This window comes from Bombina bombina, chromosome 1 (assembly GCF_027579735.1).
Source record: "Bombina bombina isolate aBomBom1 chromosome 1, aBomBom1.pri, whole genome shotgun sequence".
NCBI lineage: Eukaryota > Metazoa > Chordata > Amphibia > Anura > Bombinatoridae > Bombina > Bombina bombina.
This window is the reverse complement of record NC_069499.1, coordinates 495,868,752-495,895,241: the sequence shown is the minus strand read 5'-3', so window position 1 is coordinate 495,895,241 and position 26,490 is coordinate 495,868,752. Positions and strand designations below refer to the sequence as shown.

General features: G+C 41.9%; 1 protein-coding gene across 4 annotated transcripts in view; it reads left to right on the top strand.

The window, feature by feature from the left end:
• SLC39A10 (solute carrier family 39 member 10) overlaps positions 1-26,490 on the top strand; it is a 237,460-nt gene that overhangs the window by 151,421 nt on the left and 59,549 nt on the right. For all 4 annotated transcript variants that reach the window (XM_053698576.1, XM_053698574.1, XM_053698575.1 and 1 more), the window contains exon 4: positions 18,808-18,977. In XM_053698576.1, the coding sequence (XP_053554551.1) occupies positions 18,808-18,977 (170 nt within the window). The remainder of the gene's footprint in view (positions 1-18,807; positions 18,978-26,490) is intronic.

Genomic DNA, 26,490 nt, shown 5'->3' with positions numbered 1-26,490 from the left:
AGGTGATTAATGGAGCTTTTTTGGAGTAACCATGATGTAATCTTAATTTAAAAATGTAATTTTTGCACATGAAGGGGATCTTCATCTGAGCAGTTACGCTTCAGTCGTACAAATTGTCCCTGTATGTTTTGGGTGACAACTCTTGGCATGTAGAATAGGACATAAGCCGCTTCCCATTTAAAAAAGTGATTACATTATGGAGTCTGACATCCCCACTAGGTTAATATATAAATAAGGAATACATTCATTTTAAACTGTAAGCCCACATCATTGCCGTTTAAGAATGGGGCAATCTGAGATGCTTCTACCTTAGTGCCTGTCCAAATGAGCAGCATGTCATCAATGTACCTTTTGTAATATTTAAAACAATGCTTGAAAGGATTCCCATCTCCAAAAACATGGGAAAGCACCAACCGATGAATAGAACCAATAAAAGGTATTTGTCAAAGTTATGACAATTATCTAGCATCTGAATGAACACTGGACCGCTCATGAAAGATGAGTATTGTTGTTCTTAAAGGGGTCTATATTAGAAGACAGAACACCGCAATCCTGAAGTTCTAAATTCCGAAAGTTAAAAATGCCAACATAACATAATTGGGAATAGTAAAATCCTGACGCAATAAAATCCCTAACTTATCAAATGCCGAAAACCAGAATCTCGAAACAATAAAATCCCGCAGTCCTCATCTTCACTTTCGTTTTGCCCCTTCCTGGGGGGTTCAAGGGGGTGCCCGCCGATCCTCTTGCATCCACCTCAAGTGAACCTTGGGGAATGAGGCTTCACCCCCCTTGAACACCCCAGGCGGAGGCAAAAAGATAGTGAAGATGGGGACATCACGGCGCATCATATCTGTTTGATGCAGTAACTCAATAGGGGGTTTGCAGTCAACAACAAAGATGGCCGCCGGCATTGCAATTAAGTCAGTACGCAATTTAGTGTGATGGGATTTGGAAGACGGAGTCTGTTATAAGTGTATGGAGAGATGTTAAAAGTCTGTGCAATTGTGCTTTGGGTCAGTATCAGTTGTTTATACCGAATTTCTTTCATGTAATTGGCTAGAGTCCATGAGCTAGTGACGTATGGCATATACAATCCTACCAGGAGGGGCAAAGTTTCCCAAACCTCAAAATGCCTATAAATACACCCCTCACCACACCCACAATTCAGTTTTACAAACTTTGCCTCCTATGGAGGTGGTGAAGTAAGTTTGTGCTAAGATTTCTACGTTGATATGCGCTTCTCAGCATTTTGAAGCCTGATTCCTCTCAGAGTACAGTGAATGTCAGAGGGATGTGAAGGGAGTATCACCTATTGAATGCAATGGTATTCCTCACGGGGGATCTATTTCATAGGTTCTCTGTTATCGGTCATAGAGATTCATCTCCTACCTCCCTTTTCAGATCGACGATATACTCTCATATTCCATTACCTCTACTGATAACTGTTTCAGTACTGGTTTGGCTTTCTGCTATATGTGGATGGGTGTCTTCTGGTAAGTATGTTTTCATTACTTAAAGGGACAGTCTACACCAGAATTTTTATTGTTTTAAAAGATAGATAATCCCTTTATTACCCATTTCCCAGTTTTGCATAACCAACACGGTTATAATAATATACTTTTAACCTCTGTGATTATCTTGTATCTATGGCGCCAAAAAATATTTTTTTCTGTTTGTTGTACGTCATACTTGGCGCAAAATATTTTCATTATTTAAGACCCCATTCTTTTTTGCCTCCTGCCTTTTTTCTATGTAAGAGGGCTATGCTGTTTGCATTTTTTCCCATTCCTGAAACTGCCATATAAGGAAATTGATAATTTTGCTTTATATGTTGTTTTTTTTCTCTTACATTTGCAAGATGTCTTAATCTGATCCTGTCTCAGAATTCACTGTTGGATCCCTGCTGCCTGATAACAGTTCTACCAAAGCTAAGTGCATTTGTTGTAAACTTGTGGAGGTTATACCTCCAGCTGTGGTTTGTAATAGGTGTCATGATAAACTTTTATATGCAGAGAATGTATCCATCAGTAGTAGTTCATTACCTGTTGCTGTTCCCTCAACATCTAATGCACAAGATATACCTGTAAATTTAAAATAATTTATTTCTGATTCTATTCAGAAGGCTTTTTCTGCCATTCCGCCTTCTAATAAACATAAAAGGTCTTTTAAAACGTCTCGTAAGGTTGATGAAATTTCAAATGACCAGCAACATACTGAATTATCCTTTTCTGATGAGGATCTATCTGATTCAGAAGATCCTGCCTCAGATATTGACACTGACAAATCCTCTTATTTATTTAAAATGGAGTATATTCGTTCTTTGTTAAAAGAAGTGTTGATTACATTAGATATGGAGGAAACTAGTCCTCTTGGTATTAAAACTAGTAAACGTTTAAATTCTGTTTATAAACCTCCTGTGGTTATTCCAGAGGTTTTTCTAGTTCCTGATGCTATTTCTGATATGATTTCTAAGGAATGGAATAGGCCTGGTACTACTTTTATTCCTTATTCAAAATTTAAAAAATTGTATCCTTTGCCAGCAGTTAGATTGGAGTTTTGGGAAAAGATCCCCAAAGTTGAAGGGGCTATCTCTACTCTTGCCAAACGTACTACTATTCCTACGGAAGATAGTACTTCTTTTAAAGATCCTTTAGATAGGAAACTTGAATCTTATCTAAGGAAGGCTTATTTATATTCAGGTCATCTTCTTTGGCCTGCAATTTCTTTGGCTGATGTTGCAGCTGCTTCAACTTTTTGGTTGGAAACTTTAGCGCAACAAGTATTGGATCATGTTTTGTCTAGCATTGTTAAGTTGATTCAACGTGCTAATAATTTAATTTGTGATGCCATTTTTGATATTATCAAAATTGATGTTAAATCTATGTCTCTAGCTATTTTAGCTAGAAGAGCTTTGTGGCTCAAATCTTGGAATGCTGATATGACTTCTAAGTCCAGATTGCTATCTCTTTCTTTCCAATGTAATAAATTATTTGGTTCTCAGTTGGATTCAATAATTTCAACTGTCACTGGGGGGAAGGGAGTTTTTTGCCTCAGGATAAAAGACCTAAGGGTAAATGTAAAGCTTCTAACCGTTTTCGTTCCTTTCGACAAAATAAGGAACAGAAACCTAATCCTTCCCCCAAGGAATCTGCTTCCAATTGGAAGCTTTCTTCAAATTGGAATAAATCCAAGCCTTTTAAGAGATCAAAACCAGCCCCCAAGTCCGCATGAAGGTGCGGCCCTCATTCCAGCTCAGCTGGTAGGGGGCAGATTAAACTTTTTCAAAAATGTTTAGATGAAATCGGTCCAAAATCATTGGATTCAGAGTATTGTCTCTCAGGGGTACAGAGTAAGACCGACTGAGATTTTTTTTTTTTTTTTCTCTCACACATTCCGGCAAACACAGTAATGGCTCAGGCTTTCCTGAAGTGTGTTTCAGACCTGGAGTTATCAGGGGTAATCATGCCAGTTCCGTTTCAGGAACAGGGTCTGGGGTTTTATTCAAATCTATTCATTGTCCCAAAGAAAGAAAATTCATTCAGACCAGTTTTGAATCTAAAGATTTTGAATCGATATTTAAGAGTACCAACTTTACAAAATGGTGACAGTTCCTGAGATTCTCTTTTCTAGACAAGCATTACCAATTTGTTGCTCTTCCTTTTGGCCTAGCGACAGCTCCAATAATCTTTTCAAAGGTTCTAGGTGCCCTACTATCTGTAATCAGAGAGCGGGGTATTGTGGTATTTCCTTATTTGGACGATATCTTGGTACTCGCTCAGTCTGTACATTCTGCAGAATCTCACACGAATCAACTAGTATTTTCTTCAAAGACATGGTTGGAGGATTAATTTACCAAAAAGTTCTGATTCCTCAGACAAAGGTAACCTTTTTAAGTTTCCAGATAGATTCAGTGTCCATGACTTTGTCTCTAACAGACGAGACGTTTGAAATTGGTTGCAGCCTGTAGGAACCTTCAGTCTCCGTCATTCCCTTTAGTAGCTATGTGCATGGAAGTTTTAGGTCTCATGACTGCAGCATCAGACGCAATCCCCTTTGCTCGTTTTCATATGAGACCTCTCCAGCTTTGTATGCTGAACCAATGGTGCAGGGATTATACAAGGATATCACAATTAATATCCTTAAATCCCAATGTTCGACTTTCTATGACTTGGTGGTTAGATAACCATCGTATAATTTTAGGGGCCTCTTTCGTTCGGCCAACCTGGACTGTGATCACAACAGATGCGAGTATTTCAGGTTGGGGAGCTGTTTGGGGATCTCTGACAGCACAAGGGGTTTGGAAATCTCAAGAGGCGAGATTACCAATCAATATTTTGGAACTCCGTGCAATTCTCAGGGTTCTTTAGTTTTGGCCTCTGTTGAAGAGAGAACCGTTAATTTGTTTTCAGATAGACAATATCACAACTGTGGCATATGTTAATCATCAGGGTGGGACTCAGTCCTCAAGCTATGAAAGAAGTATCTTGGATACTTGTTTGGGCGGAATCCACCTCCTGTCTAATTTCTGCGGTTCATATCCCAGGTATAGACAATTGGGAAGCGGATTACCTCAGTCGTCAGACTTTACATCCGGGAGAATGGTCTCTCCACCCAGATGTGTTTTCTCAAATTGTTCAGATGTGGGGACTACCAGAAATAGATCTGATGGCATCTCATCTAAACAAAAAACTTCCCAGGTACCTGTCCAGGTCCAGGGATCCTCAGGCGGAAACAGTGGATGCATTGAGACTTCCTTGGTGTTATCAACCTGCTTATATTTTCCCACCTCTAGTTCTTCCAAGAGTGATTTCCAAAACCGTCATGGAGCAATCATTTGTGCTGCCGGTGGCTCCAGCATGGCCTCACAGGTTTTGGTATGCGGATCTTGTTCGGATGTCCAATTGCCAACCTTGGCCACTTCCATTAAGGCCAGACCTTCTATCTCAAGGTCTGTTTTTCCATCAGGATCTCAAATCATTAAATTTGAAGGTATGGAAATTGAACGCTTAGTGCTTAGTCATAGAGGTTTCTCTGACTCAGTGATTAATACTATGTTGCAGGCTCGTAAATCTTTTTCTAGAAAGATTTATTATCGAGTTTGGAAGACTTACATTTCATGGTGTTCTTCTCATAAATTCTCTTGGCATTCCTTTAGAATTCCTAGAATTTTACAGTTTCTTCAGGATGGTTTGGATAAATGTTTGCAAGTTCCTTGAAAGGACAAATCTCTGCTCTTTTTTTTATTTCACAGAAAGATTGCTAAACATCCTGATATTCATTGTTTTGTGCAGGCTTTGGTTCATATCAAGCCTGTCATTAAATCAATCTCTCTTGGAGTCTTAATTTAGTTTACAGGCTCCTCCATTTGAGCCTATGCATTCCTTGGACATTAAACTACTTTCTTGGAAAGTGTTTCTTTTGGCCATCTCTTCTGCTAGAAGAGTTTCTGAATTATCCGCTCTTTTGTGAATCTCCTTTTCTGATTTTTCATCAGGATAAGGCGGTTTTGCGGACTTCATTTAAATTCTTACCTAAGGTTGTGAATTCTAACAACATTAATAGAGAAATTGTTGTCCCTTCCTTGTGTCCTAATCCTAAGAATTCTTTGGAGAGATCCTTACATTCTTTAGATGTGGTAAGAGCTTTGAAATATTATGTTGAAGCTACTAAAGATTTCAGGAAGACTTCTAGTCTATTTGTTATCTTTTCTGGTTCTAGGAAAGGTCAGAAGGCTTCTGCTTTTTTCCTTGGTTTCGTGGTTAAAGCTTTTGATTCATCAAGCTTATTTGGAGTCGGTCAAACCCCGCCTAAGATAATTATAGCTCATTCTACTAGATCAGTCTCCACTTTGTGGGCTTTTAAGAATGAAGCTTCAGTTGATCAGATTTGCAAAGCAACAACTTGGTGGTCTTTGCATACATTTACTAAATTCTACCGTTTTGATGTATTTGCTTCTTCGGAAGCAGTTTTTGGTAGAAAAGTTCTTCAGGCAGCTGTTTCAGTTTGATTCTTCTGCTTATGTTTTAAGTTTTTCTTTTCATTTATGAGAATAAACTTATTTTGGGTTGTGGATTAATTAATTTCAGTGAAAAATGGCTGTTTTTGTTTTATCCCTTCCTCTCTAGTGACTCTTGCGTGGAGTTCCACATCTTGGGTATTGCTATCCCATACGTCACTAGTTCATGGACTCTTGCCAATTACATAAAAGAAAACCTAATTTATGTAAGAACTTACCTGATAAATGCATTTCTTTCATATTGGCAAGAGTCCATGAGGCCCACCCTTTTTTATGGTGGTTATGATTTTTTTGTATGAAGCACAATTATTTCCAAATTCCTTTGTTGATGCTTTTTACTCCTTTCTTTATCACCCCACTACTTTGCTATTCGTTAAACTGAATTGTGGGTGTGGCGAGGGGTGTATTTATAGGCATTTTGAGGTTTGGGAAACTTTGCCTCTTCTGGTAGGATTGCATATCCCATACGTCACTAGCTCATGGACTTTTGCCAATATGAAAGAAATTAATTTATCAGGTAAGTTCTTACATGAATTATGTTTTTTTTTTTGTTTTTTTTTTAAAGTTTAGGGATTTTGCTTTTTATGAATTTTGATTTTAGGGATTTTATAATTTAGGTATTTTGTTCTTTCTGCATTTTAATTGTCTGGATTTAAGACATTACGGATTCTATTTCTGGATTTCAAGATTCTGTCTTATGCTATTAGGGATTTGAAACCTATTTTTCTCTTGTAAAGGTGTATCCAGTCCACGGGTTCATCCATTACTTGTGGGATATTCTCCTTCCCAACAGGAAGTTGGAAGAGGACACCCACAGCAGAGCTGTCTATATAGCGCCTCCCTTAACTGCCACCGCCAGTCATTCTCTTGCAACTCTCGACAAGATAGGAAGTGTAAGAGAGATGTGGTGACTTAGTGTAGTTTTTACCTTCAATCAAGAGTTTATTTTTAAACTGTACCGGCGTTGTATTGTTTTACTCTCAGGCAGAAATTAGAAGAAGAATCTGCCTGGAGGTTGATGATCTTAGCGGTTTGTAACTAAGGTCCATTGCTGTTCTCACACATAACTGAAGAGTATGGAAAGAAAACTTCAGTTGGGGGACGGTTTGCAGATTACCTGTTTTGAGGTATGTTCAGTATATTTATTTCTATAGAGATGATAAGGTCTAGAAAATGCTGACAGAGCCTTGTATATTGGAGGTAAGCCTGATGTAGTGATTTAACAACGACTGGGATCATGCTTACAAAAAAGGGTAATATTCATGTTAATACTCATATTACTTAGTGTCAAAACGTTTGCATGGTTTATAGAAAAAATGTTTTTTCTCTGAGGGTGATAAATCTTTCTCCTGTTAAGTGTAGTCAGTCCACGGGTCATCCATTACTTATGGAATATTTCTCTTCCTAACAGGAAACTGCAAGAGAATTACCCAGCAGAGCTTGCTATATAGCTCCTCCCCTCACCTGTCATACTCAGTCATTCTCTTGCAGCCTAACTAGATAGGAAGCTGTGAGAGATCTGTGGTGTTTTTTAACTTAGTTTATTTCTACAATCAAAAGTTTGTTATTTTTAAATGGCACCGGAGTGTGCTGTTTATTCTCAGGCAGCTTTAGAAGAATCTGCCTGGGTTTTTTTCTATGGTCTTAGCAGACGTAACTAAGACCCACTGGCTGTTCTCATCTGAGGAAAAGTGAGGTAACTTCAGAGAAGGGGAATAGCATGCAGGGCTCCCCTGCAACAAATAGGTATGTGCAGTAAATTATTTTCTGAGGAATGGAATTGACTGAGAAAATACTGCTGATACCATTGTAAAGTAAGTTCAGCCTTAAATGCAGCGATAGCGACTGGTATCAGGCTGATGTGTGTGTGTGCACTGAATGTATTTTCTAAGGAATGGAATTGACTCTGAAAATACTGTAAATACTGAAATAATGTATGAGCCTTAACTGCAGTAAAAGCGACTGGTAGCAGGCTTGTAAATAATAATACATAACTTTTAAATGTATGTTTAAAACGTTTACTGGCATGTTAATCGTTTTTTGTGAGGTACTTGGTGATAAAACTTATTGGGGCTTGATTTTTACCACATGGCCATTTTTGTTTTCTGCATAGAAACAGTTTCTGAGCTTCCCCACTGTTGTAATATGAGTGGGAGGGGCCTATTTTAGCGCTTTTTTGCGCAGTAAAAATTCAGTCACAATCTGTCTACTTCATCCTCCTTGATCCAGATCGTCTCTAGAGAGCTCAGGGGTCTTCAAAATCCATTTTGAGGGAGGTAATCAGTCACAGTAGTCCTGTGACAGTGTATTTGACTGTGAGAAAAACGTTAATTATATAATTGTTATCCGTTTTTGGGTACTAAGGGGTTAATCATCCATTTGCTGGTGGGTGCAATCCTTTGCCAACTTAATACATTTACTGTGAAAATTTGGTTGCTATAACTATTTTTGTTCATTGTTATTTCAACTGTGTCAGTTTTTCTGTGCTTCTTAAAGGCACAGTAACGTTTTTTATATTGCTTGTAAATTAATTTTGAAAAGTATTTCCAAGTTTGCTAGTCTCATTGCTAGTTTGTTTAAACATGTCTGACTTAGATGAATCTCTTTGTTCACTATGTTTAAAGGCCAATGTGGAGCCCAATAGAAATTTGTGTACCAATTGCATTGATGCTACTTTGAATAAAAGTCAATCTTTACATGTAAAGAAATTATCACCAGACGACGAGGGGGAAGTTATGCCGACTAACTCTCCTCACGTGTCAGTACCTGCGCCTCCCGCTCAGGAGGTGCGTGATTTTGTGGCGCCAAGTACATCAGGGAGGCCCTTACAAATCACTTTGCAAGACATGGCTACTGTTATGACAGAAGTATTATCTAAGTTGCCAGATTTAAGAGGCAAGCGCGATAGCTCTGGGTTAAGGATAGAGCGCATGAGATGAGAGCCATGTCAGATACTGCGTCACAGTTTGCAGAATGTGAGGACGGAGAGCTTCATTCTGTGGGTGACGGATCTGATCCAGGGAGACTGGATTCAGAGATTTCCAATTTTAAATTTAAGCTAGAGAACCTCCGCACATTGCTAGGGGAGGTATTAGCGGCTCTGAATGATTGTAACACGGTTGCAATTCCAGAGAAATTATGTAGGTTGGATAGATACTATGCGGTACCGGTGTGTACTGACGTATTTCCTATACCAAAAAGACTTACAGAGATTATTAGCAAGGAGTGGGATAGACCTGGTGTGCCTTTTACCCCTCCTCCCATATTTAGGAAAATGTTTCCTATTGACGCCACCACACAAGACTTATGGCAGACGGTCCCTAAGGTGGAGGGAGCAGTTTCTACTTTAGCTAAGCGTACCACTATCCCGGTGGAGGATAGTTGTGCCTTTTCAGATCCAATGGATAAAAAATTAGAGGGTTACCTTAAGAAAATGTTTGTTCAACAAGGTTTTATTTTACAGCCCCTTGCATGCATTGCGCCTGTCACTGCTGCCGCAGCATTCTGGTTTGAGTCTCTGGAAGAGGCCATTCGCTCAGCTCCATTGGATGAAATAATGAACAAGCTTAAAACACTTAAGCTAGCTAACGCATTTGTTTCTGATGCCGTTGTGCATTTAACCAAACTTACGGCTAAGAACTCCGGATTCGCCATCCAAGCGCGCAGAGCGCTATGGCTTAAATCCTGGTCAGCTGATGTGACTTCTAAATCTAAATTGCTTAATATTCCTTTCAAAGGGCAGACCTTATTCGGGCCCGGCTTGAAAGAAATTATTGCTGACATTACGGGAGGTAAGGGCCATGCTCTACCTCAGGACAGGGCCAAATCAAAGGCCAAACAGTCTAATTTTCGTGCCTTTCGTAACTTCAAGGCAGGAGCAGCATCAACTTCCTCCGCTCCAAAACAGGAAGGAGCTGTTGCTCGTTACAGGCAGGGCTGGAAAGTTAACCAGTCCTGGAACAGGGGCAAGCAGGCCAAGAAACCTGCTGCTGCCCCCAAGACAGCATGAAGAGAGGGCCCCCTATCCGGAAACGGATCTAGTGGGGGGCAGACTTTCTCTCTTCGCCCAGGCTTGGGCAAGAGATGTCCAGGATCCCTGGGCGTTGGAGATCATATCCCAGGGATATCTCCTGGACTTCAAGACTTCTCCTCCACAGGGGAGATTTCATCTTTCAAGGTTATCAGCAAACCAAACAAAGAAAGAGGCGTTTCTACGCTGTGTACAAGACTCCTTACTAATGGGGGTAGTCCACCCAGTTCCGCGGACAGAACACGGGCAGGGATTCTATTCAAATCTATTTGTGGTTCCCAAAAAAGAGGGAACCTTCAGACCAATCTTGGACTTAAAAATCCTAAACAAATTTCTAAGAGTTCCATCATTCAAAATGGAGACTATTCGAACCATCCTTCCCATGATCCAAGAGGGTCAGTACATGACCACGGTGGACTTAAAGGATGCCTACCTTCACATACCGATTCACAAGGACCATTACCGGTATTTGAGATTTGCCTTCCTAGACAGGCATTACCAGTTTGTAGCTCTTCCCTTCGGATTAGCTACGGCTCCAAGAATCTTTACAAAAATTCTAGGATCACTTCTGGCGGTACTAAGACCGCGAGGCATAGCGGTGACTCCGTACCTAGACGACATTCTGATACAAGCGTCAAGTTCTCAAACTGCCAAGTCTCATACAGAGATAGTTCTGGCATTTCTGAGGTCGCATGGGTGGAAGGTGAACGTGGAAAAGGGTTCTCTATTACCACTTACAAGAGTTCCCTTTCTAGGGACTCTTATAGATTCTGTAGAGATGAAAATTTACCTGACAGAGGCCAGGTTATTAAAACTTCTAAATGCTTGCCGTGTCCTTCACTCCATTCCACACCCGTCAGTAGCTCAGTGCATGGAAGTAATCGGCTTAATGGTAGCGGCAATGGACATAGTACCATTTGCGCGCCTGCATCTCAGACCGCTGCAATTGTGTATGCTAAGTCAGTGGAACGGGGATTACTCAGATTTGTCCCCCCCTACTAAATCTGGATCAAGAGACCAGAGATTCTCTTCTATGGTGGCTCTCTCGGCCACATCTGTCCAAGGGGATGACCTTTCGCAGGCCAGATTGGACCATTGTCACAACAGACGCCAGCCTTCTAGGCTGGGGAGCAGTCTGGAATTCCCTGAAAGCTCAGGGATTATGGACTCAGGAGGAGAAACTCCTCCCTATAAATATTCTGGAGTTAAGAGCAATATTCAATGCTCTCCTAGCTTGGCCTCAGTTAGCAACTCTGAGGTTCATCAGATTTCAGTCGGACAACATCACGACTGTGGCTTATATCAACCATCAAGGGGGAACCAGAAGTTCCCTAGCGATGTTGGAAGTCTCGAAGATAATTCGCTGGGCAGAGTCTCACTCTTGCCACCTGTCAGCGATCTACATCCCAGGCGTGGAGAACTGGGAGGCGGATTTTCTAAGTCGCCAGACTTTTCATCCGGGAGAGTGGGAACTTCATCCGGAGGTCTTTGCTCAACTGGTTCGTCGTTGGGGCAAACCAGATCTGGATCTCATGGCGTCTCGTCAGAACGCCAAGCTTCCTTGTTACGGATCCAGGTCCAGGGACCCGGGAGCGGTGCTGATAGATGCTCTGACAGCCCCTTGAGTCTTCAACATGGCTTATGTGTTTCCACCATTTCCAATGCTTCCTCGTTTGATTGCCAAGATCAAACAGGAGAGAGCTTCGGTGATTCTGATAGCGCCTGCGTGGCCACGCAGGACCTGGTATGCAGACCTAGTGGACATGTCGTCCTGCCCACCGTGGTCTCTGCCTCTGAGACAGGACCTTCTAATTCAGGGTCCTTTCAAACATCCAAACCTAATTTCTCTGAGGCTGACTGCATGGAGATTTAACGCTTGATTCTATCAAAGCGTGGTTTCTCAGAGTCTGTTATTGATACCTTAATACAGGCTAGGAAGCCTGTTACCAGAAAAATTTACCATAAAATATGGCGTAAATATTTACATTGGTGCGAATCCAAGAGTTACTCATGGAGTAAGGTTAGGATTCCTAGGATATTGTCCTTTCTACAAGAGGGTTTAGAAAAGGGCTTATCTACTAGTTCGTTAAAGGGACAGATTTCTGCTCTGTCTATTCTTCTACACAAACGTCTGGCTGAAGTTCCAGACGTTCAGGCTTTCTGTCAGGCTTTAACTAGGATTAAGCCTGTGTTTAAGACTGTTGCTCCGCCGTGGAGCTTAAACTTAGTTCTTAATGTTCTTCAAGGCGTTCCATTTGAACCCCTTCATTCCATTGATATCAAGTTGTTATCTTGGAAAGTTCTGTTTTTGATGGCTATTTCCTCGGCTCGGAGAGTCTCTGAGTTATCTGCCTTACATTGTGATTCTCCTTATCTGATTTTCCATTCAGACAAGGTAGTTCTGCGTACTAAACCTGGGTTCTTACCTAAGGTAGTTACTAACAAGAATATCAATCAAGAGATTGTTGTTCCATCTCTGTGTCCTAACCCTTCTTCAAAGAAGGAACGACTTTTGCATAATCTGGACGTAGTCCGTGCCCTGAAATTCTATTTGCAGGCAACTAAGGATTTTCGTCAAACTTCTTCCCTGTTTGTCGTTTACTCTGGACAGAGGAGAGGTCAAAAGGCTTTGGCTACCTCTCTCTCTTTTTGGCTTCGTAGCATAATACGATTTGCCTATGAGACTGCTGGACAGCAGCCTCCTGAAAGGATTACAGCTCATTCTACTAGAGCTGTGGCTTCCACCTGGGCCTTTAAAAATGAGGCCTCCGTTGAACAGATTTGCAAGGCTGCGACTTGGTCTTCGCTTCACACTTTTTCAAAATTTTACAAATTTGACACTTTTGCTTCCTCGGAGGCTGTGTTTGGGAGAAAGGTACTTCAGGCAGTGGTTCCTTCTGTTTAATGTTCCTGCCTTGTCCCTCCCTTCATCCGTGTACTTTAGCTTTGGTATTGGTATTCCATAAGTAATGGATGACCCGTGGACTGACTACACTTAACAGGAGAAAACATAATTTATGCTTACCTGATAAATTCCTTTCTCCTGTAGTGTAGTCAGTCCACGGCCCGCCCTGTTTTTACGGCAGGTCTAAATTTTAATTAAACTCCAGTCACCACTGTACCCTATGGTTCCTCCTTTCTCGTATGCTTGGTCGAATGACTGAGTATGACAGGTGAGGGGAGGAGCTATATAGCAAGCTCTGCTGGGTAATTCTCTTGCAGTTTCCTGTTAGGAAGAGAAATATTCCATAAGTAATGGATGACCCGTGGACTGACTACACTACAGGAGAAAGGAATTTATCAGGTAAGCATAAATTATGTTTTATTTGGGGCCTAGTTTTCCACATGGCTAGTCAGATTACTCCTAGGAGTACTTTTTTAAGGCCCTCTGACATTGAGTGCATGGTGGGAGGGGCCTATTTTCGCGCTCTAAATGCGCAGTTGATATTCAGACTGAGACATCCAGCTTCCCTAAAGGAGTCCTCTGGCATCTAGGACCACTATAGAGGGTTTTTTTCCCTGCAAAAATAGTGTTTAAGGGCAGGTAGGAGCCACAGCAGAGCTGTGGCAGTGTGTTTGACTGTTTATTAACGGTTTTTAACGGTTTTCAAATCCGGTTTGGGGCCTAAGGGGTTAATCGTCCATTTGCAAGTGGGTGCAATGCTGCTTTAGTCCCTTATACACACTGTAAAAATTTTGTAGAGTTTACTACTTTTTAACACTGTTTTGCAGTTTATGTGGTAGTTTTTTTCTCTTAAAGGCACAGTACCGTTTTTGTTTAATTGCTGTTTCACATTTATTCAAGTGTTTTCCAAGCTTGCTGGTCTCATTACTAGTCTGTTAAACATGTCTGACATAGAGGAAACTCCTTGTTCATTATGTTTAGAAGCCATTGTGGAACTCCCTCTTAGAATGTGTACCAAATGTACTGATATTTCTATAAGTTATAAAGACCATATTATGGCATTTAAAGATTTATCACCAGAGGTTTCTCAGACTGACAAAAGGGAGGTTAAACCACCTAGCTCTCCCCATGTGTCAGAACCTATATCTCCCGCTCAAGTGACGCCAAGTACATCTGGCGCATCCAATGCGTTTACCTTACAAGACATGGCGGCGGTTATGACTAATACCCTCACAGAGGTATTGTCCAAACTGCCATGGTTACAAGGAAAGCGAGACAGCTCTGGGGCTAGAACAAATACAGAGCTTTCTGACGCTTTAGTAGCTATGTCCGATATACCCTCACAATATGTAGAAGCCGAAGCAGGAGAGCTTCTATCTGTGGGTGACATTTCTGATTCAGGGAAGGCGTTACTTCAGTCTGACTCTGAAATGACAGCGTTTAAATTTAAGCTTGAACACCTCCGCTTGTTGCTTAGGGAGGTTTTAGCGACTCTGGATGACTGTGACCCCATTGTAGTCCCAGAGAAATTGTGTAAAATGGACAAATACTTTGCAGTGCCTGTTTACACTGACGTTTTTCCAGTCCCTAAGAGGTTTTCAGAAATTATTACTAAGGAATGGGATAGACCAGGTGTACCGTTCTCTCCCCCTCCTGCTTTTAAAAAGATGTTTCCCATAGATGCCGCAACACGGGACTCGTGGCAGACGGTCCTTAAGGTGGAGGGAGCAGTTTCTACCCTAGCTAAGCGTACAACTATCCCCGTCGAGAACAGTTGTGCTTTCCTAGATCCAATGGATAAAAAATTAGAGGGTTTCCTTAAGAAAATCTTTATACAACAAGGTTTTATTCTCCAGCCTCTTGCATGCATTGCCCCAGTCACTGCTGCAGCGGCTTTCTGGTTCAAGTCTCTTGAGGAGGCTCTACAGGTGGAGACCCCGTTAGATGATATTCTAGACAGGATTAAAGCTCTTAAATTAGCTAATTCCTTTATTTCTGACGCCGTTTTTCATTTAACCAAGCTAACGGCTAAGAATTCAGGTTTTGCCATTCAGGCGCGTAGGGCGCTATGGCTTAAATCCTGGTCAGCTGACGTTACTTCAAAGTCTAAGCTTCTCAACATCCCCTTCAAAGGGCAGACCCTATTCGGGCCTGGACTGAAGGAGATCATTTCTGATATTACTGGAGGAAAAGGTCATGCCCTTCCTCAGGATAGGTCCAACAAATTAAGGACCAAACAGACTAATTTTCGTTCCTTTCGAAACTTCAAGAGTGGCGCAGCTTCAACTTCCTCTAATGCAAAACAAGAGGGAAATTTTGCCCAGTCCAAACCAGTCTGGAGACCTAACCAGGCTTGGAACAAGGGGAAGCAGGCCAACAAACCTGCTGCTGCCTCTAAGACAGCTTGAAGGAGTAGACCCCGATCCGGGAACGGATCTAGTTGGGGGCAGACATTCTCTCTTCGCCCAGGCTTGGGCAAGAGACGTCCAGGATCCCTGGGCACTAGATTGTTTCCTAGGGATATCTTCTGGACTTCAAAGCTTCATCTCCAAAGGGGAGATTTCATCTCTCACAATTATCTGCAAACCATATAAAGAGAGAGGCATGCTTACGTTGCGTTCAAGACCTACTGGTTATGGGAGTGATCCACCCAGTTCCAAGGGAGGAACAGGGGCATGGCTTCTACTTAAATCTGTTTATAGTTACCAAAAAAGAGGGAACTTTCAGACCAATCTTGGATCTCAAGATCCTAAACAAATTTCTCAGGGTCCCATCCTTTAAGATGGAGACTATTCGAACCATCCTACCTATGATCCAGGAGGGTCAATATATGACTACCGTGGACTTAAAGGATGCTTATCTCCACATTCCGATACACAGAGATCATCATCAATTCCTCAGGTTCGCCTTCCTAGACAGGCATTACCAGTTTGTGGCTCTTCCCTTCGGGTTAGCCACGGCATCAAGAATCTTTACGAAGGTTCTAGGGTCCCTACTGGCGGTTCTAAGGCCACGAGGCATAGCGGTGGCTCCTTACCTAGACGACATTCTGATACAGGCGTCGACTTTTCAAATCGCCAAGTCCCATACGGACATTGTTCTGGCATTCCTGAGGTCTCACGGGTGGAAGGTGAACGAAGAAAAGAGTTCTCTCTCCCCTCTCACAAGAGTTTCCTTCCTAGGAACTCTGATAGATTCAGTAGAAATGAAAAAAATTTTGACAGAGGTCAGGTTGTCAAAACTTCTAACTTCCTGCCGTGCTCTTCATTCCATTTCTCGGCTGTCAGTGGCTCAGTGTATGGAAGTAATCGGCCTAATGGTAGCGGCAATGGACATAGTTCCGTTTGCCCGCCTACATCTCAGACCACTGCAACTTTGCATGCTCAATCAGTGGAATGGGGACTACACAGATTTGTCTCCTCGGATAAATCTGGATCAAGAGACCAGGGATTCTCTTCTCTGGTGGCTATCTCGGGTCCATCTGTCCAGGGGAATGAGTTTCCGCAGGCCAGAATGGACTATAGTGACGACAGATGCCAGCCTTCTGGGCTGGGGCGCAGTCTGGAACTCCCTGAAGGCTCAGGGTTCGTGGACTCAGGAGGAAGCCCTCCTTCCGATAAACATTCTGGAACTAAGAGCGATATTCAATGCTCTTCAGGCTTGGCCTCAGCTAGCTGCGGTCAGGTTCATCAGATTTCAGTCGGACATCATCACGACTGTAGCCTATATCAACCATCAGCGGGGAACAAGGAGCCCCCTGGCAATGTTGGAGGTTTCAAAGATAATTCTATGGGCAGAGGTTCACTCTTGCCATCTCTCAGCTATCCATATCCCAGGAGTAGAGAACTGGGAGGCAGATTTTCTAAGTCGGCAGACTTTTCTATCCAGGGGAGTGGGAGCTCCATCCGGAGGTATTTGCCCAGCTGATTCAACTATGGGGCAAACCAGAACTGGATCTCATGGCGTCTCGTCAGAACGCCAAGCTTCCTTGTTACGGGTCCAGGTCAAGGGATCCCCAGGCAGCGCTGATAGAAGCTCTAGCAGCGCCCTGGTCTTTCAGCCTGGCTTATGTGTTTCCACCATTTCCTCTGCTCCCTCGTCTGATTGCCAAGATCAAGCAGGAGAGAGCTTCAGTGATTTTGATAGCTCCTGCGTAGCCACGCAGGACTTGGTATGCAGATCTGGTGGACATGTCATCCTTTCCACCATGGACTCTGCCGCTGAGGCAGGACCTTCTACTTCAAGGTCCCTTCAAACATCCAAATCTAATTTCTCTGCGTCTGACTGCTTGGAGATTGAACGCTTGATTCTATCAAAGCTTGTTTTTTTCCGAGTCAGTCATTGATACCTTAATTCAGGCTCGAAAGCCTGTCACCAGGAAAATCTATCATAAGATATGGTGTAAATATCTTCATTGGTGTGAATCCAAGGGTTACTCTTGGAGTAAGGTCAGGATTCCTAGGATATTATCCTTTCTCCAAGAAGGATTGGAGAAGGGATTGTCAGCTAGTTCCTTAAAGGGGACAGATTTCTGCTCTGTCCTTTTGCACAAACGTCTGGCTGAGGTTTCAGGCGTTTTGTCAGGCTTTGGTTAGAATCATGCCTGTGTTTAAACCTGTCGCTCCGCCATGGAGTTTAAATTTAGTTCTTAAAGTTCTTCAAGGGGTTCCGTTTGAACCTTTGCATTCCATAGATATTAAACTTTTATCTTGGAAAGTTCTGTTTTTAGTAGCTATCTCCTCGGCTCGAAGAGTTTCGGAGTTATCTGCTTTACAGCGTGATTCCCCTTATCTGATTTTCCATGCAGATAAGGTAGTTTTACGTACCAAACCTGGGTTTCTTCCTAAGGTGGTATCTAATAAGAATATCAATCAGGAGATTGTTGTTCCTTCATTATGTCCTAATCCTTCTTCAAAGAAGGAACGTCTATTACACAATCTTGATGTGGTTCGAAAAGGATTTTCGTCAAACATCTGCTTTGTTTGTTGTCTACTCTGGACAGAGGAGAGGCCAAAAGGCTTCGGCAACTTCTCTTTCTTTTTGGCTAAGAAGCTTAATCCGCTTAGCTTATGAGACTGCTGGCCAGCAGCCTAGTGAAAGAATTACAGCTCATTCTACTAGAGCAGTAGCTTCCACATGGGCTTTTAAACATGAGGCCTCTGTTGAACAGATTTGTAAGGCGGCGACTTGATCTTCGCTTCATACCTTTTCTAAATTCTACAAATTCGATACTTTTGCTTCCTCGGAGGCTATTTTTGGGAGAAAGGTCTTACAGGCAGTGGTGCCTTCCGTTTAAGTAACTGCCTTGTCCCTCCCTTCATCCGTGTCCTAAAGCTTTGGTATTGGTATCCCACAAGTAATGGATGAACCCGTAGACTGGATACACCTTTACAAGAGAAAACAAAATTTATGCTTACCTGATAAATTTATTTCTCTTGTGGTGTATCCAGTCCACGGCCCGCCCTGTCATTTTAAGGCAGGTGTTTTTTATTTTTAAGCTACAGTCACCACTGCACCCTATAGTTTCTCCTTTTTTCTTGGTTGTCTTCGGGCGAATGACTGGGGGTGGCAGTTAGGGGAGGAGCTATATAGACAGCTCTGCTGTGGGTGTCCTCTTGCAACTTCCTGTTGGGAAAGAGAATATCCCACAAGTAATGGATGAACCCGTGGACTGGATACACCACAAGAGAAATAAATTTATCAGGTAAGCATAAAATTTTTTTTTTATTATTTCATAATTCAGAGCATGCAGTTTTAAGCAACTTTCTAATTTGCTCTTTATTATTATTTTTATTTTTTTATGTAATGGGAAATACATAATTTCCTGTTTCTAACAAACTGTTTATCTTACAGCTTGGATTTGTGGCCTCATCTCTATCACGGTGATTAGCCTGCTTTCCCTACTAGGTGTCATCTTGATACCAATAATTAACCAAGGCTGCTTTAAGTTCCTGCTCAACTTTCTGGTTGCGTTAGCTGTGGGTACACTTAGTGGAGATGCTCTTCTTCATCTGCTGCCCCATGTAAGTATGTTTTTTTTGTTTTTTTCCCTTTTTCATGGCACACTAAACCAAAATGCAATATGTATAATAACTTGATAATGGATTAAATTCAGACACTGTGTGGTAGGAGCGCCCTCTTTGCACCAGTTATTTCAACTGATTAGCAGACAGGTCATTTTATTTACCAGTGGAAGAAATTGTAGAAACTGAGGAAAGCGATGGGGACTGACAGACAGCAAGTATAAGTAGGTGAGGGTGGATACATTAGTTACATTAGAGTGCTGTCAGGAGTTTTGAAATGGTCTTTGCATAGAGAGTGCCTTAATAACGTGTTTTTGGAAAGGGATAGTCTCCTATTTTCAGTGAGGTTTTACGCTTTGAACTGTGACATAACGTAGTGTATGAGGAGCAAATTGTATAAAAGAGGGGATCTTAGTGTTTGTGAATATTTTTCCACTTAATTGCACATGCCACAAAAGCATCTTGCTCAGTAACATATTTTGTGTTGATTTTTCATCATTTTATTACATTTACACACTTAAAGTGAAGGTAAACTTTGGTGAATGAAAGCCCGTTTTTAAAAAATGCTATTAAAAACAGGGGTACTTTCATTCATCAAAGTTTTTTTGTTTTTTTTTTATTAAAAACTTAGCTTTTTTCTTTTCACAGCCAGAGCAGCTTTCCCCTCATGGAAATCCTCTCTTCACACGTCAGAAATGACTAATCCGGCTTCCTCCAATCACGGCTTTCCCCCCAGGGTGGTTATTACCTGAGGCCATGCTGTGTTTGGAGGAAGCCGATTAGTCATTGCTGACGTGTGAAGAGAGGATTTCCAGGAGGGGGAAGCTGCTTTGGCTGTGAAAAAAACAAAGATAAGTTTTTAATCAAAACGGATGATTTGTAAACATTGATGAATGAAAGTGCCCCTGTTTTTAATAGTATTTTTAAAAAACAGACTTTCATTCATCAAGTTTACCTTCACTTTAATTGCTGTCATGAACAGAAATTCTTATGATCATGTTTTTTATTTCTGAACGGGTTTCATAGTTTTTAAAAGTTTTTAATTTAATGAATGTTTCTTTCTAATCTCACGGCGAGTCCACGGATCATCTTAATTACTGTTGGGAATATCACTCCTTACCAGCAGGAGGAGGCAAAGAGCACCACAGCAAAATCTGTTAAATACCACTCCCCCTACCCACAATTCCCAGTCATTGTCTTTGCTTGTCATACAAGGAACCCCTAGGGGAACCAAGAGCGGGGTGCGCTAAATATTGAGAGAAATCGAGTCTGTGCACAAATCATGTAATTTTCGTGTAGTCAAGCGGTGATAAAAGGAAAATGTGAAGCAAAGTGTGAAGCGGCGAGCTCCTCTGGTCCTCGGAGTGAAGATTTCTGGAAATTAGAAATGAAAAAGAGGGCGCCACATAGCGTGATACTGTTGAATCGGGGTCAAAAGAGAGAATATTCAAAAAGGCTTACCGAAAAGCTATGCACCGTACTGTGACCGGTGCTGTTGAGCAGACTAACACTCTCAGTGGTTAGCACACTGGTGAGTCTCTGGCGTGCTGCAGGCAGGTGAATCTCTGCGTAGTGAGTCTCTGGTGTTCTGCAGGCAGGTGAATCTCTGCGTGGCTCAGTTAGAGTGACCGTGCGTCTGTGGGGAATAGTGTTGCAGACTGCGGTAGAATTCAAGATCAAACACCTTTCCAGAGTGGGTCAATGAAAGCGAAAGACAACTTCCGTTGTGAAAGAATTAAAATCTTTATTCCATAAAAGAACTGCTACGCGTTTCTCGACCAATATCTGGTCGTTTCCTCAGGCATAAAATAATGGATACAATTAGAACAAGTTAAAACCTTAAATACAGGTGAGTTTAAAAGCGGAAGTTGTCATAGTTTCTGAAAGAGACCAATGGTTACTAAGTTAACAGTGTGAATCTTATTAACACTGATTGTGATATGTACCTGTGAACCCAACCATTGATCCACTCTGGAAAGGTGTTTGATCTTGAATTCTACCTGCAGCACGCCAGAGACTCACCAGTGTGCTAACCACTGAGAGTGTTAGTCTGCTTAACAGCACCGGTCACAGTACGGTGCATAGCTTTTCGGTAAGCCTTTTTGAATATTCTCTCTTTTGACCCCGATTCAACAGTATCACGCTATGTGGCGCCCTCTTTTTCATTTCTAATTGTCTTTGCTTGTATCCGTTGCAAGGAGGGGGTAATGTTAGGTGTCTGATTCTTCAATCAAGAGTTTATTTTTTAAGCAGAGCAAAGTTTGCTCTGGTTTTCTTTGGGGTTTAGCCGTAGTCCATGTCAGTCTCTTCAGTAGAGCAAGTGGTGGCTTTTAAGCATTTGGGAACTTGTGGGGTATAATCCCCACTGAGCCTCCCAAGTAATTTCATGCTGCCCTTGGTTGAAAGTTTGAGTAAGTTTACTCAGCCTTTTCTTTTTTCCACAGGTCCATGCGAGGTAGGAAGCCCCTCTTATACCAAGTGAGCTGTCCTGCTGCCAGACAGATTTTTGAGGTAAGTGCCTATTTCTTTCCCTGCTTTGATATAGGAGAATTTGGCACTTTCACAGTTAATTCTGTCTAAATATACAATCATCCTTCTAGGTTAACGGTTTATTGTATGGCAGTTTTGCAGGCACTGGGGATGTTTGGCTCAGTTTATTATGTTTTCACTTTGGTGCACATGTTATTTGTTTGTATTAATGGCTACCAGGAGGTTTGTTAGGCCACACCCACAATAGGTGGGCTTATGAGATAGCAAGGGCGTTTTTGGCGCCCTTTTAGCTTTTTCCTGTTCCTGGATGTTGCAGCTTTGTTGCATAGCTCCTCAGAGGTGGTTCAGCGTTCTCTCCGGTGCGGCTCTATGGGGGCCCGGATCATTTTCTGACTTTGTTTCCGGCAGCAAGGTGGTCAGGTAGGCACCTCAGTAGAGCTTGCTGAGGTGTGGAGGTTTCCTGTTGTTTTTTTTGTGGGGCTGTTGCTCTGTTTATATTTATGTTTCTGTCTGAGTTTCAGGGACTAGAACATTTGTGTCTCTTTTTGCATTCATTTTGTGAAAAATTGTTGCAAGATTTATTGTGCCGGTTATTTAAGGATTTTGTAGTTATAAAAAAAAAAAAAGTCTGTTTAAAATTTAAAGGGACAGTAACGTTTTTTTGTTTCATTAAAATTCTGATTTGAATTTTTTATTGATTAAGGTTTTTTCCTTTGGAATAAGATGGACCAAGAGGCCCTGCAAGCTGTTGCTTGTTCTCTCTTTAAATACGAATGTTGAGCCGCCCTTTTTGTTCCTCATCTATTGAGAGAACATTACATTACAAGGATAGACTTTTTGATTCTGACCCTTCATTGTCTAGGGCGGATGTTGTTCAGGAGTCTCCTGTTCAGGCTAATCCACAGCTTTCTCCTCATACGTCTCCAATCTTCTGCAGTGCCCTGTGTTTCTTCTCAGGTTGTTTTTTCCTCGCAGAATATGGCTACCCATATATCCTCAGCATTATCTGAGGCTTTGTCTGCTTTTCCTATGTTACAGGGGAAGCGCAAGAGGAGGTATAAGGTTTTGATTCTGTTGCAATTGTGTCTAGTGTTTCTTCTCATAAGTCTGAGAAGGAAGAAACTTCAGTAGCATCTGAGGGTGAGATCTTGGATTCTGATAGTGTAAATCCTCCTTCTGAACCTGAGGTTGTTTCCTTTAGGTTTAAGCTGGAGCACCTCTGTTTGTTACTCAAGGAGGTTTTGGCTACCTTGGATGACCCTGAGGCGTCAGTCATGGTTATTCCTAAGAAATCTAGTAAACTTAAGTTTTTTGATGTCCCTTCCTCAGTGGAAGTTTTTCCTATACCAGATCGCGTTTCAGATATTATTGCACAAGAATGGGAGAAGCCTGGGATTCCTTTTTCGCCTTCTCCAATTTTTAGGAAGATGTTTCCTATTGCTGATTCTATTAAGGAATCTTGGCAGATGGTTCCTAAGGTGGAGGGAGCAATTTCCACTCAGACTAAGAGGACCACTATTCCTTTTGAGGACAGCTGGTCCTTTAAAGATCCTATGGATAAGAAGTTGGAAGCTTTGCTTAAAAAGATTTATGTTCACCAGGGTTATCAATGGCAACTTGCTGCATGTATTGCTACGGTTACTAGTGCTGCAGCATATTGGTTTGATGCATTATCTGATTCTATTCAGCAAGATACTCCTCTTGAAGGAATTCAAGATAGAATCAAGGCTTTGCAGTTGGCTAATTCCTTTATTGCAGATGCTTCTCTACAGGTCATCAAGTAAGGAGCTAAATTTTTGGTTTTGCCATTTTTGCTCGCAGAGCTTTATGGTTAAAATCCTAGTCTGCGGATGTGTCCTAAGTCTAAGTTTTTGTCTATTTTTTTACAAGGGTAAGACCTTGTTTGGCTGAGATTATTTCTGATATTCGGGAGGGAAGGGGCATTCTCTTCCTCAGGATAAAAGAAATAAACAGAAGGGTCGGAAGACTATTTTTCGTTCCTTTCGTAACTTCTCTGGTAAATCTTCCTCTTCTTCCTCCTAGCAGGAACAGTCCAAGCCATCTTGGAAGTCAAATCAGTCTTGGAATAAGGGGAATCGATCTTACAGGGGGCAGACTCTTTCTTCACTCAAGCTTGGGTTCGAGATGTTCAGGATCCCTGGGTGGTAGATATCGTGTCCCAGGGTTACAAACTAGAGTTCAATAATTTTCCTCCCCGAGGCAGGTTTCTTCTCTCCAGGTTATCTCTAAACCAGATAAAAGGAGAGGTGTTCTTACGTTGTGTTCAAAATCTTTCCGACATGGGATTGATAGTTCCTGTTCCAGTTCAGGAACAGGGTCTGGGTTTTTATTCCAATCTCTCCGTCGTTCCCAAAAAGGAGTAAACTTTCAGACCTATTTTAGATATCAAGAGTGTAAACAAGTTTCTCAGGGTTCCGTCTTTCAAGATGGAAACTATTCATTCCATTCTTCCTTTGGTTCAGGAAGGTCAGTTCATGACCACAGTGGGTCTAAAGGATGCATATCTGCATATTCCCATTCACAGGGATCATCACAGGTTCCTAAGATTTGCATTTCAAAACAAAAAAATTCAGTTTGTAGCTCTTCCTTTTGGTCTGGCAACAGCTCCCAGAATTTCTTCAAAGGTCCTGGGAGCATTGTTGGTGGTGCTTCGATTAAAGGGTGTTTCAGTGGCTCCTTATCTGGACGACATTCTAGTTCAGGCTCCACTGAGTTGTCTTTTCTGCGCTCCCACAGTTGAAAAAGATGAATTTAGGAAAAAGTTCCTTAATTCTGGCTAAAAGAGTGGTATTTTTGGGGACCATTATAGATTCTCTAGAGATGAAAATTTTTCTGACAGAAGCAAAGTCAAAGATTTTCAATGTGTTTTGCTCTTCAGTCCCTTCCTCGGCCGTCAGTGGCTCAGTGCATTGAGGTTATTGGTCTGATGGTTTCAGTCATGGACATCATTCCGTTTGCTCGGTTCCATCTCAGACCTCTGCAGGTATGCTTGCTCAGGCAGTGGAACAGGGATTATGCGGATCAATCTCCAAAGATTGTTCTAGATCAGATATCCAGAGATTCTCTTCCATGGTGGTCGTCTCAGGATCTTCTTTCTCAGGGAACTTGCTTTCGCAGACCTGCCTGGGTCATTGTAACCACGGATGCCAGTTTGTTGGGCTGGGGTGGTGTCTGGGGTTCATTAAGGGCTCAGGGTCTATGGACTCGGGTGGAGTCTGTTCTTCCAATAAATGTTTTGGAACTGAGAACAATTTTCAATGCTCTTCTAACCTGGCCTCAGCTAGCATCAACCCAGTTTATCAAGTTTCAGTCAGACAACATAACGTCAGTGACTTACTTCAATCATCAGGGAGGAACTCTGAGTTCCTTGGCCATGACAGAGGTAGCCAAGATTATTCAGTGGCGGAGATTCACAACTGTTGTTTGTCTATCCATATTCCAGGGGTGGACAATTGGGAAGCGGATTTTCTGAGCAGACAGACTTTTATCCGGGGGAGTGGGAACTTCATCCAGAGGTGTTTTCCAGCTTGATTCTCAGTTGGGGGCAGCCAGAGTTGGATCTCATGGCATCTTGTCAGAATGCCAAGCTCCCGAGGTACGGTGGAGGTCAAAGGATCCTAAGGCTGTTCTGATAGATGCTCTGGCAGTTCCTTGCACTTTGTCTGGCATATGTGTTCCCTACGTTTGCTCTTCTTCCTCAGGTCAAACAAGAGAGGGCATCTGTGATTCTCATTGCTCCGGCGTGGCCTTGCCGAATCTGGTTTGCAGATCTGGTGGAAATGTCTTCCCTTCCACCTTGGCGTCTTCCATTAAGGAAGGACCTGCTTCTGCAGGGTCCCTTCCTTCATCCAAATCTCGTTTCTCTGAAGCTGACTGCTTGGAGATTGGACGCTCAATTCTTTCTAAGTGTAGTTTTTCTGAGTCAGTCATTGAGACTATGATTCAGGCTCGTAAGCCTGTGACTAGTAAGATTTATTCTAAGATTTGGCGTAAATATTTGTATTGGTGTGAATCCAAAGGCTACTCGTGGAGTAGAGTTAGGATTCCTAGGATTTTGTCTTTTGTCCAGGACGGTTTGGAGAAAGGTTTATCTTCTAGTACCCTGAAGAGTCAAATTTCTGCTTTATCTATTTTATTGCACAAGCGCCTGGCGGATGTGCCAGATGTTAATTCTTTTTTTCAGGCCTTGGTTAGAATTCGGCCTGTGTTTATTAAGTCTACTACTCCACCTTGGAGTCTTAGTTTTGTTCTTGGAGTCATTCAACTTGCTCCGTTTGAACCTATGCATACTTTGGATATTAAGATGTTATCTTGGAAGGTTTTGTTTCTGGTGGCTATTTCTTCAGCTCGAAGAGTTTCGGAGCTTTCAGCCTTACAGTATGAATCGCCTTTTCTTATTTTTCACTTTGATAAGGTAGTTCTGCGTACTGCCTTGGGTTTTCTTCACAAGGTTGTTTCTGATAAGAATATTAATCAAGAGATTCTTGTTCCTTCTTTGTGTCCTTCTCATAAGGAGTGTTTGTTGTGCATTGAAATATTATTTGTAGACGACTAAGAATTGTTGCCAGTCTTCTTTATTTGTTGTCTTTTCTGGGAAGTGTAAGGGTAAGAAAGCTACGGCTACTTCTCTTTCTTGTTGGTTTAGGAGTGTTATTCGCTTGGCATATGAGACTGTTGGTCAGCAGCCTCCTGAGAGAATCATGGCTCATTCCACGAGGGCTGTTTCATCTTCTTGGGCTTTCAAAAATGGAGCTTCTGTAGGTCAACTTTGTAAGGCTGCGACTTGGTCAACTTTGCATACTTTTTCTAAATTTTACAAATTTTATACTTTTGCTTCAGCATAGGCTTGTTTTGGGAGACAGGTTCTTCATGCAGTGGTGCCTTCTGTTTAGGTTAACTGTCATGTCCCTCCCTTATCATCTGGGTCTTCTAGATTGGGTATTGGTTCCTACTAGTAATTGATGATTTTGTGGACTCACCATATCTTAGGAAAGAAAACATA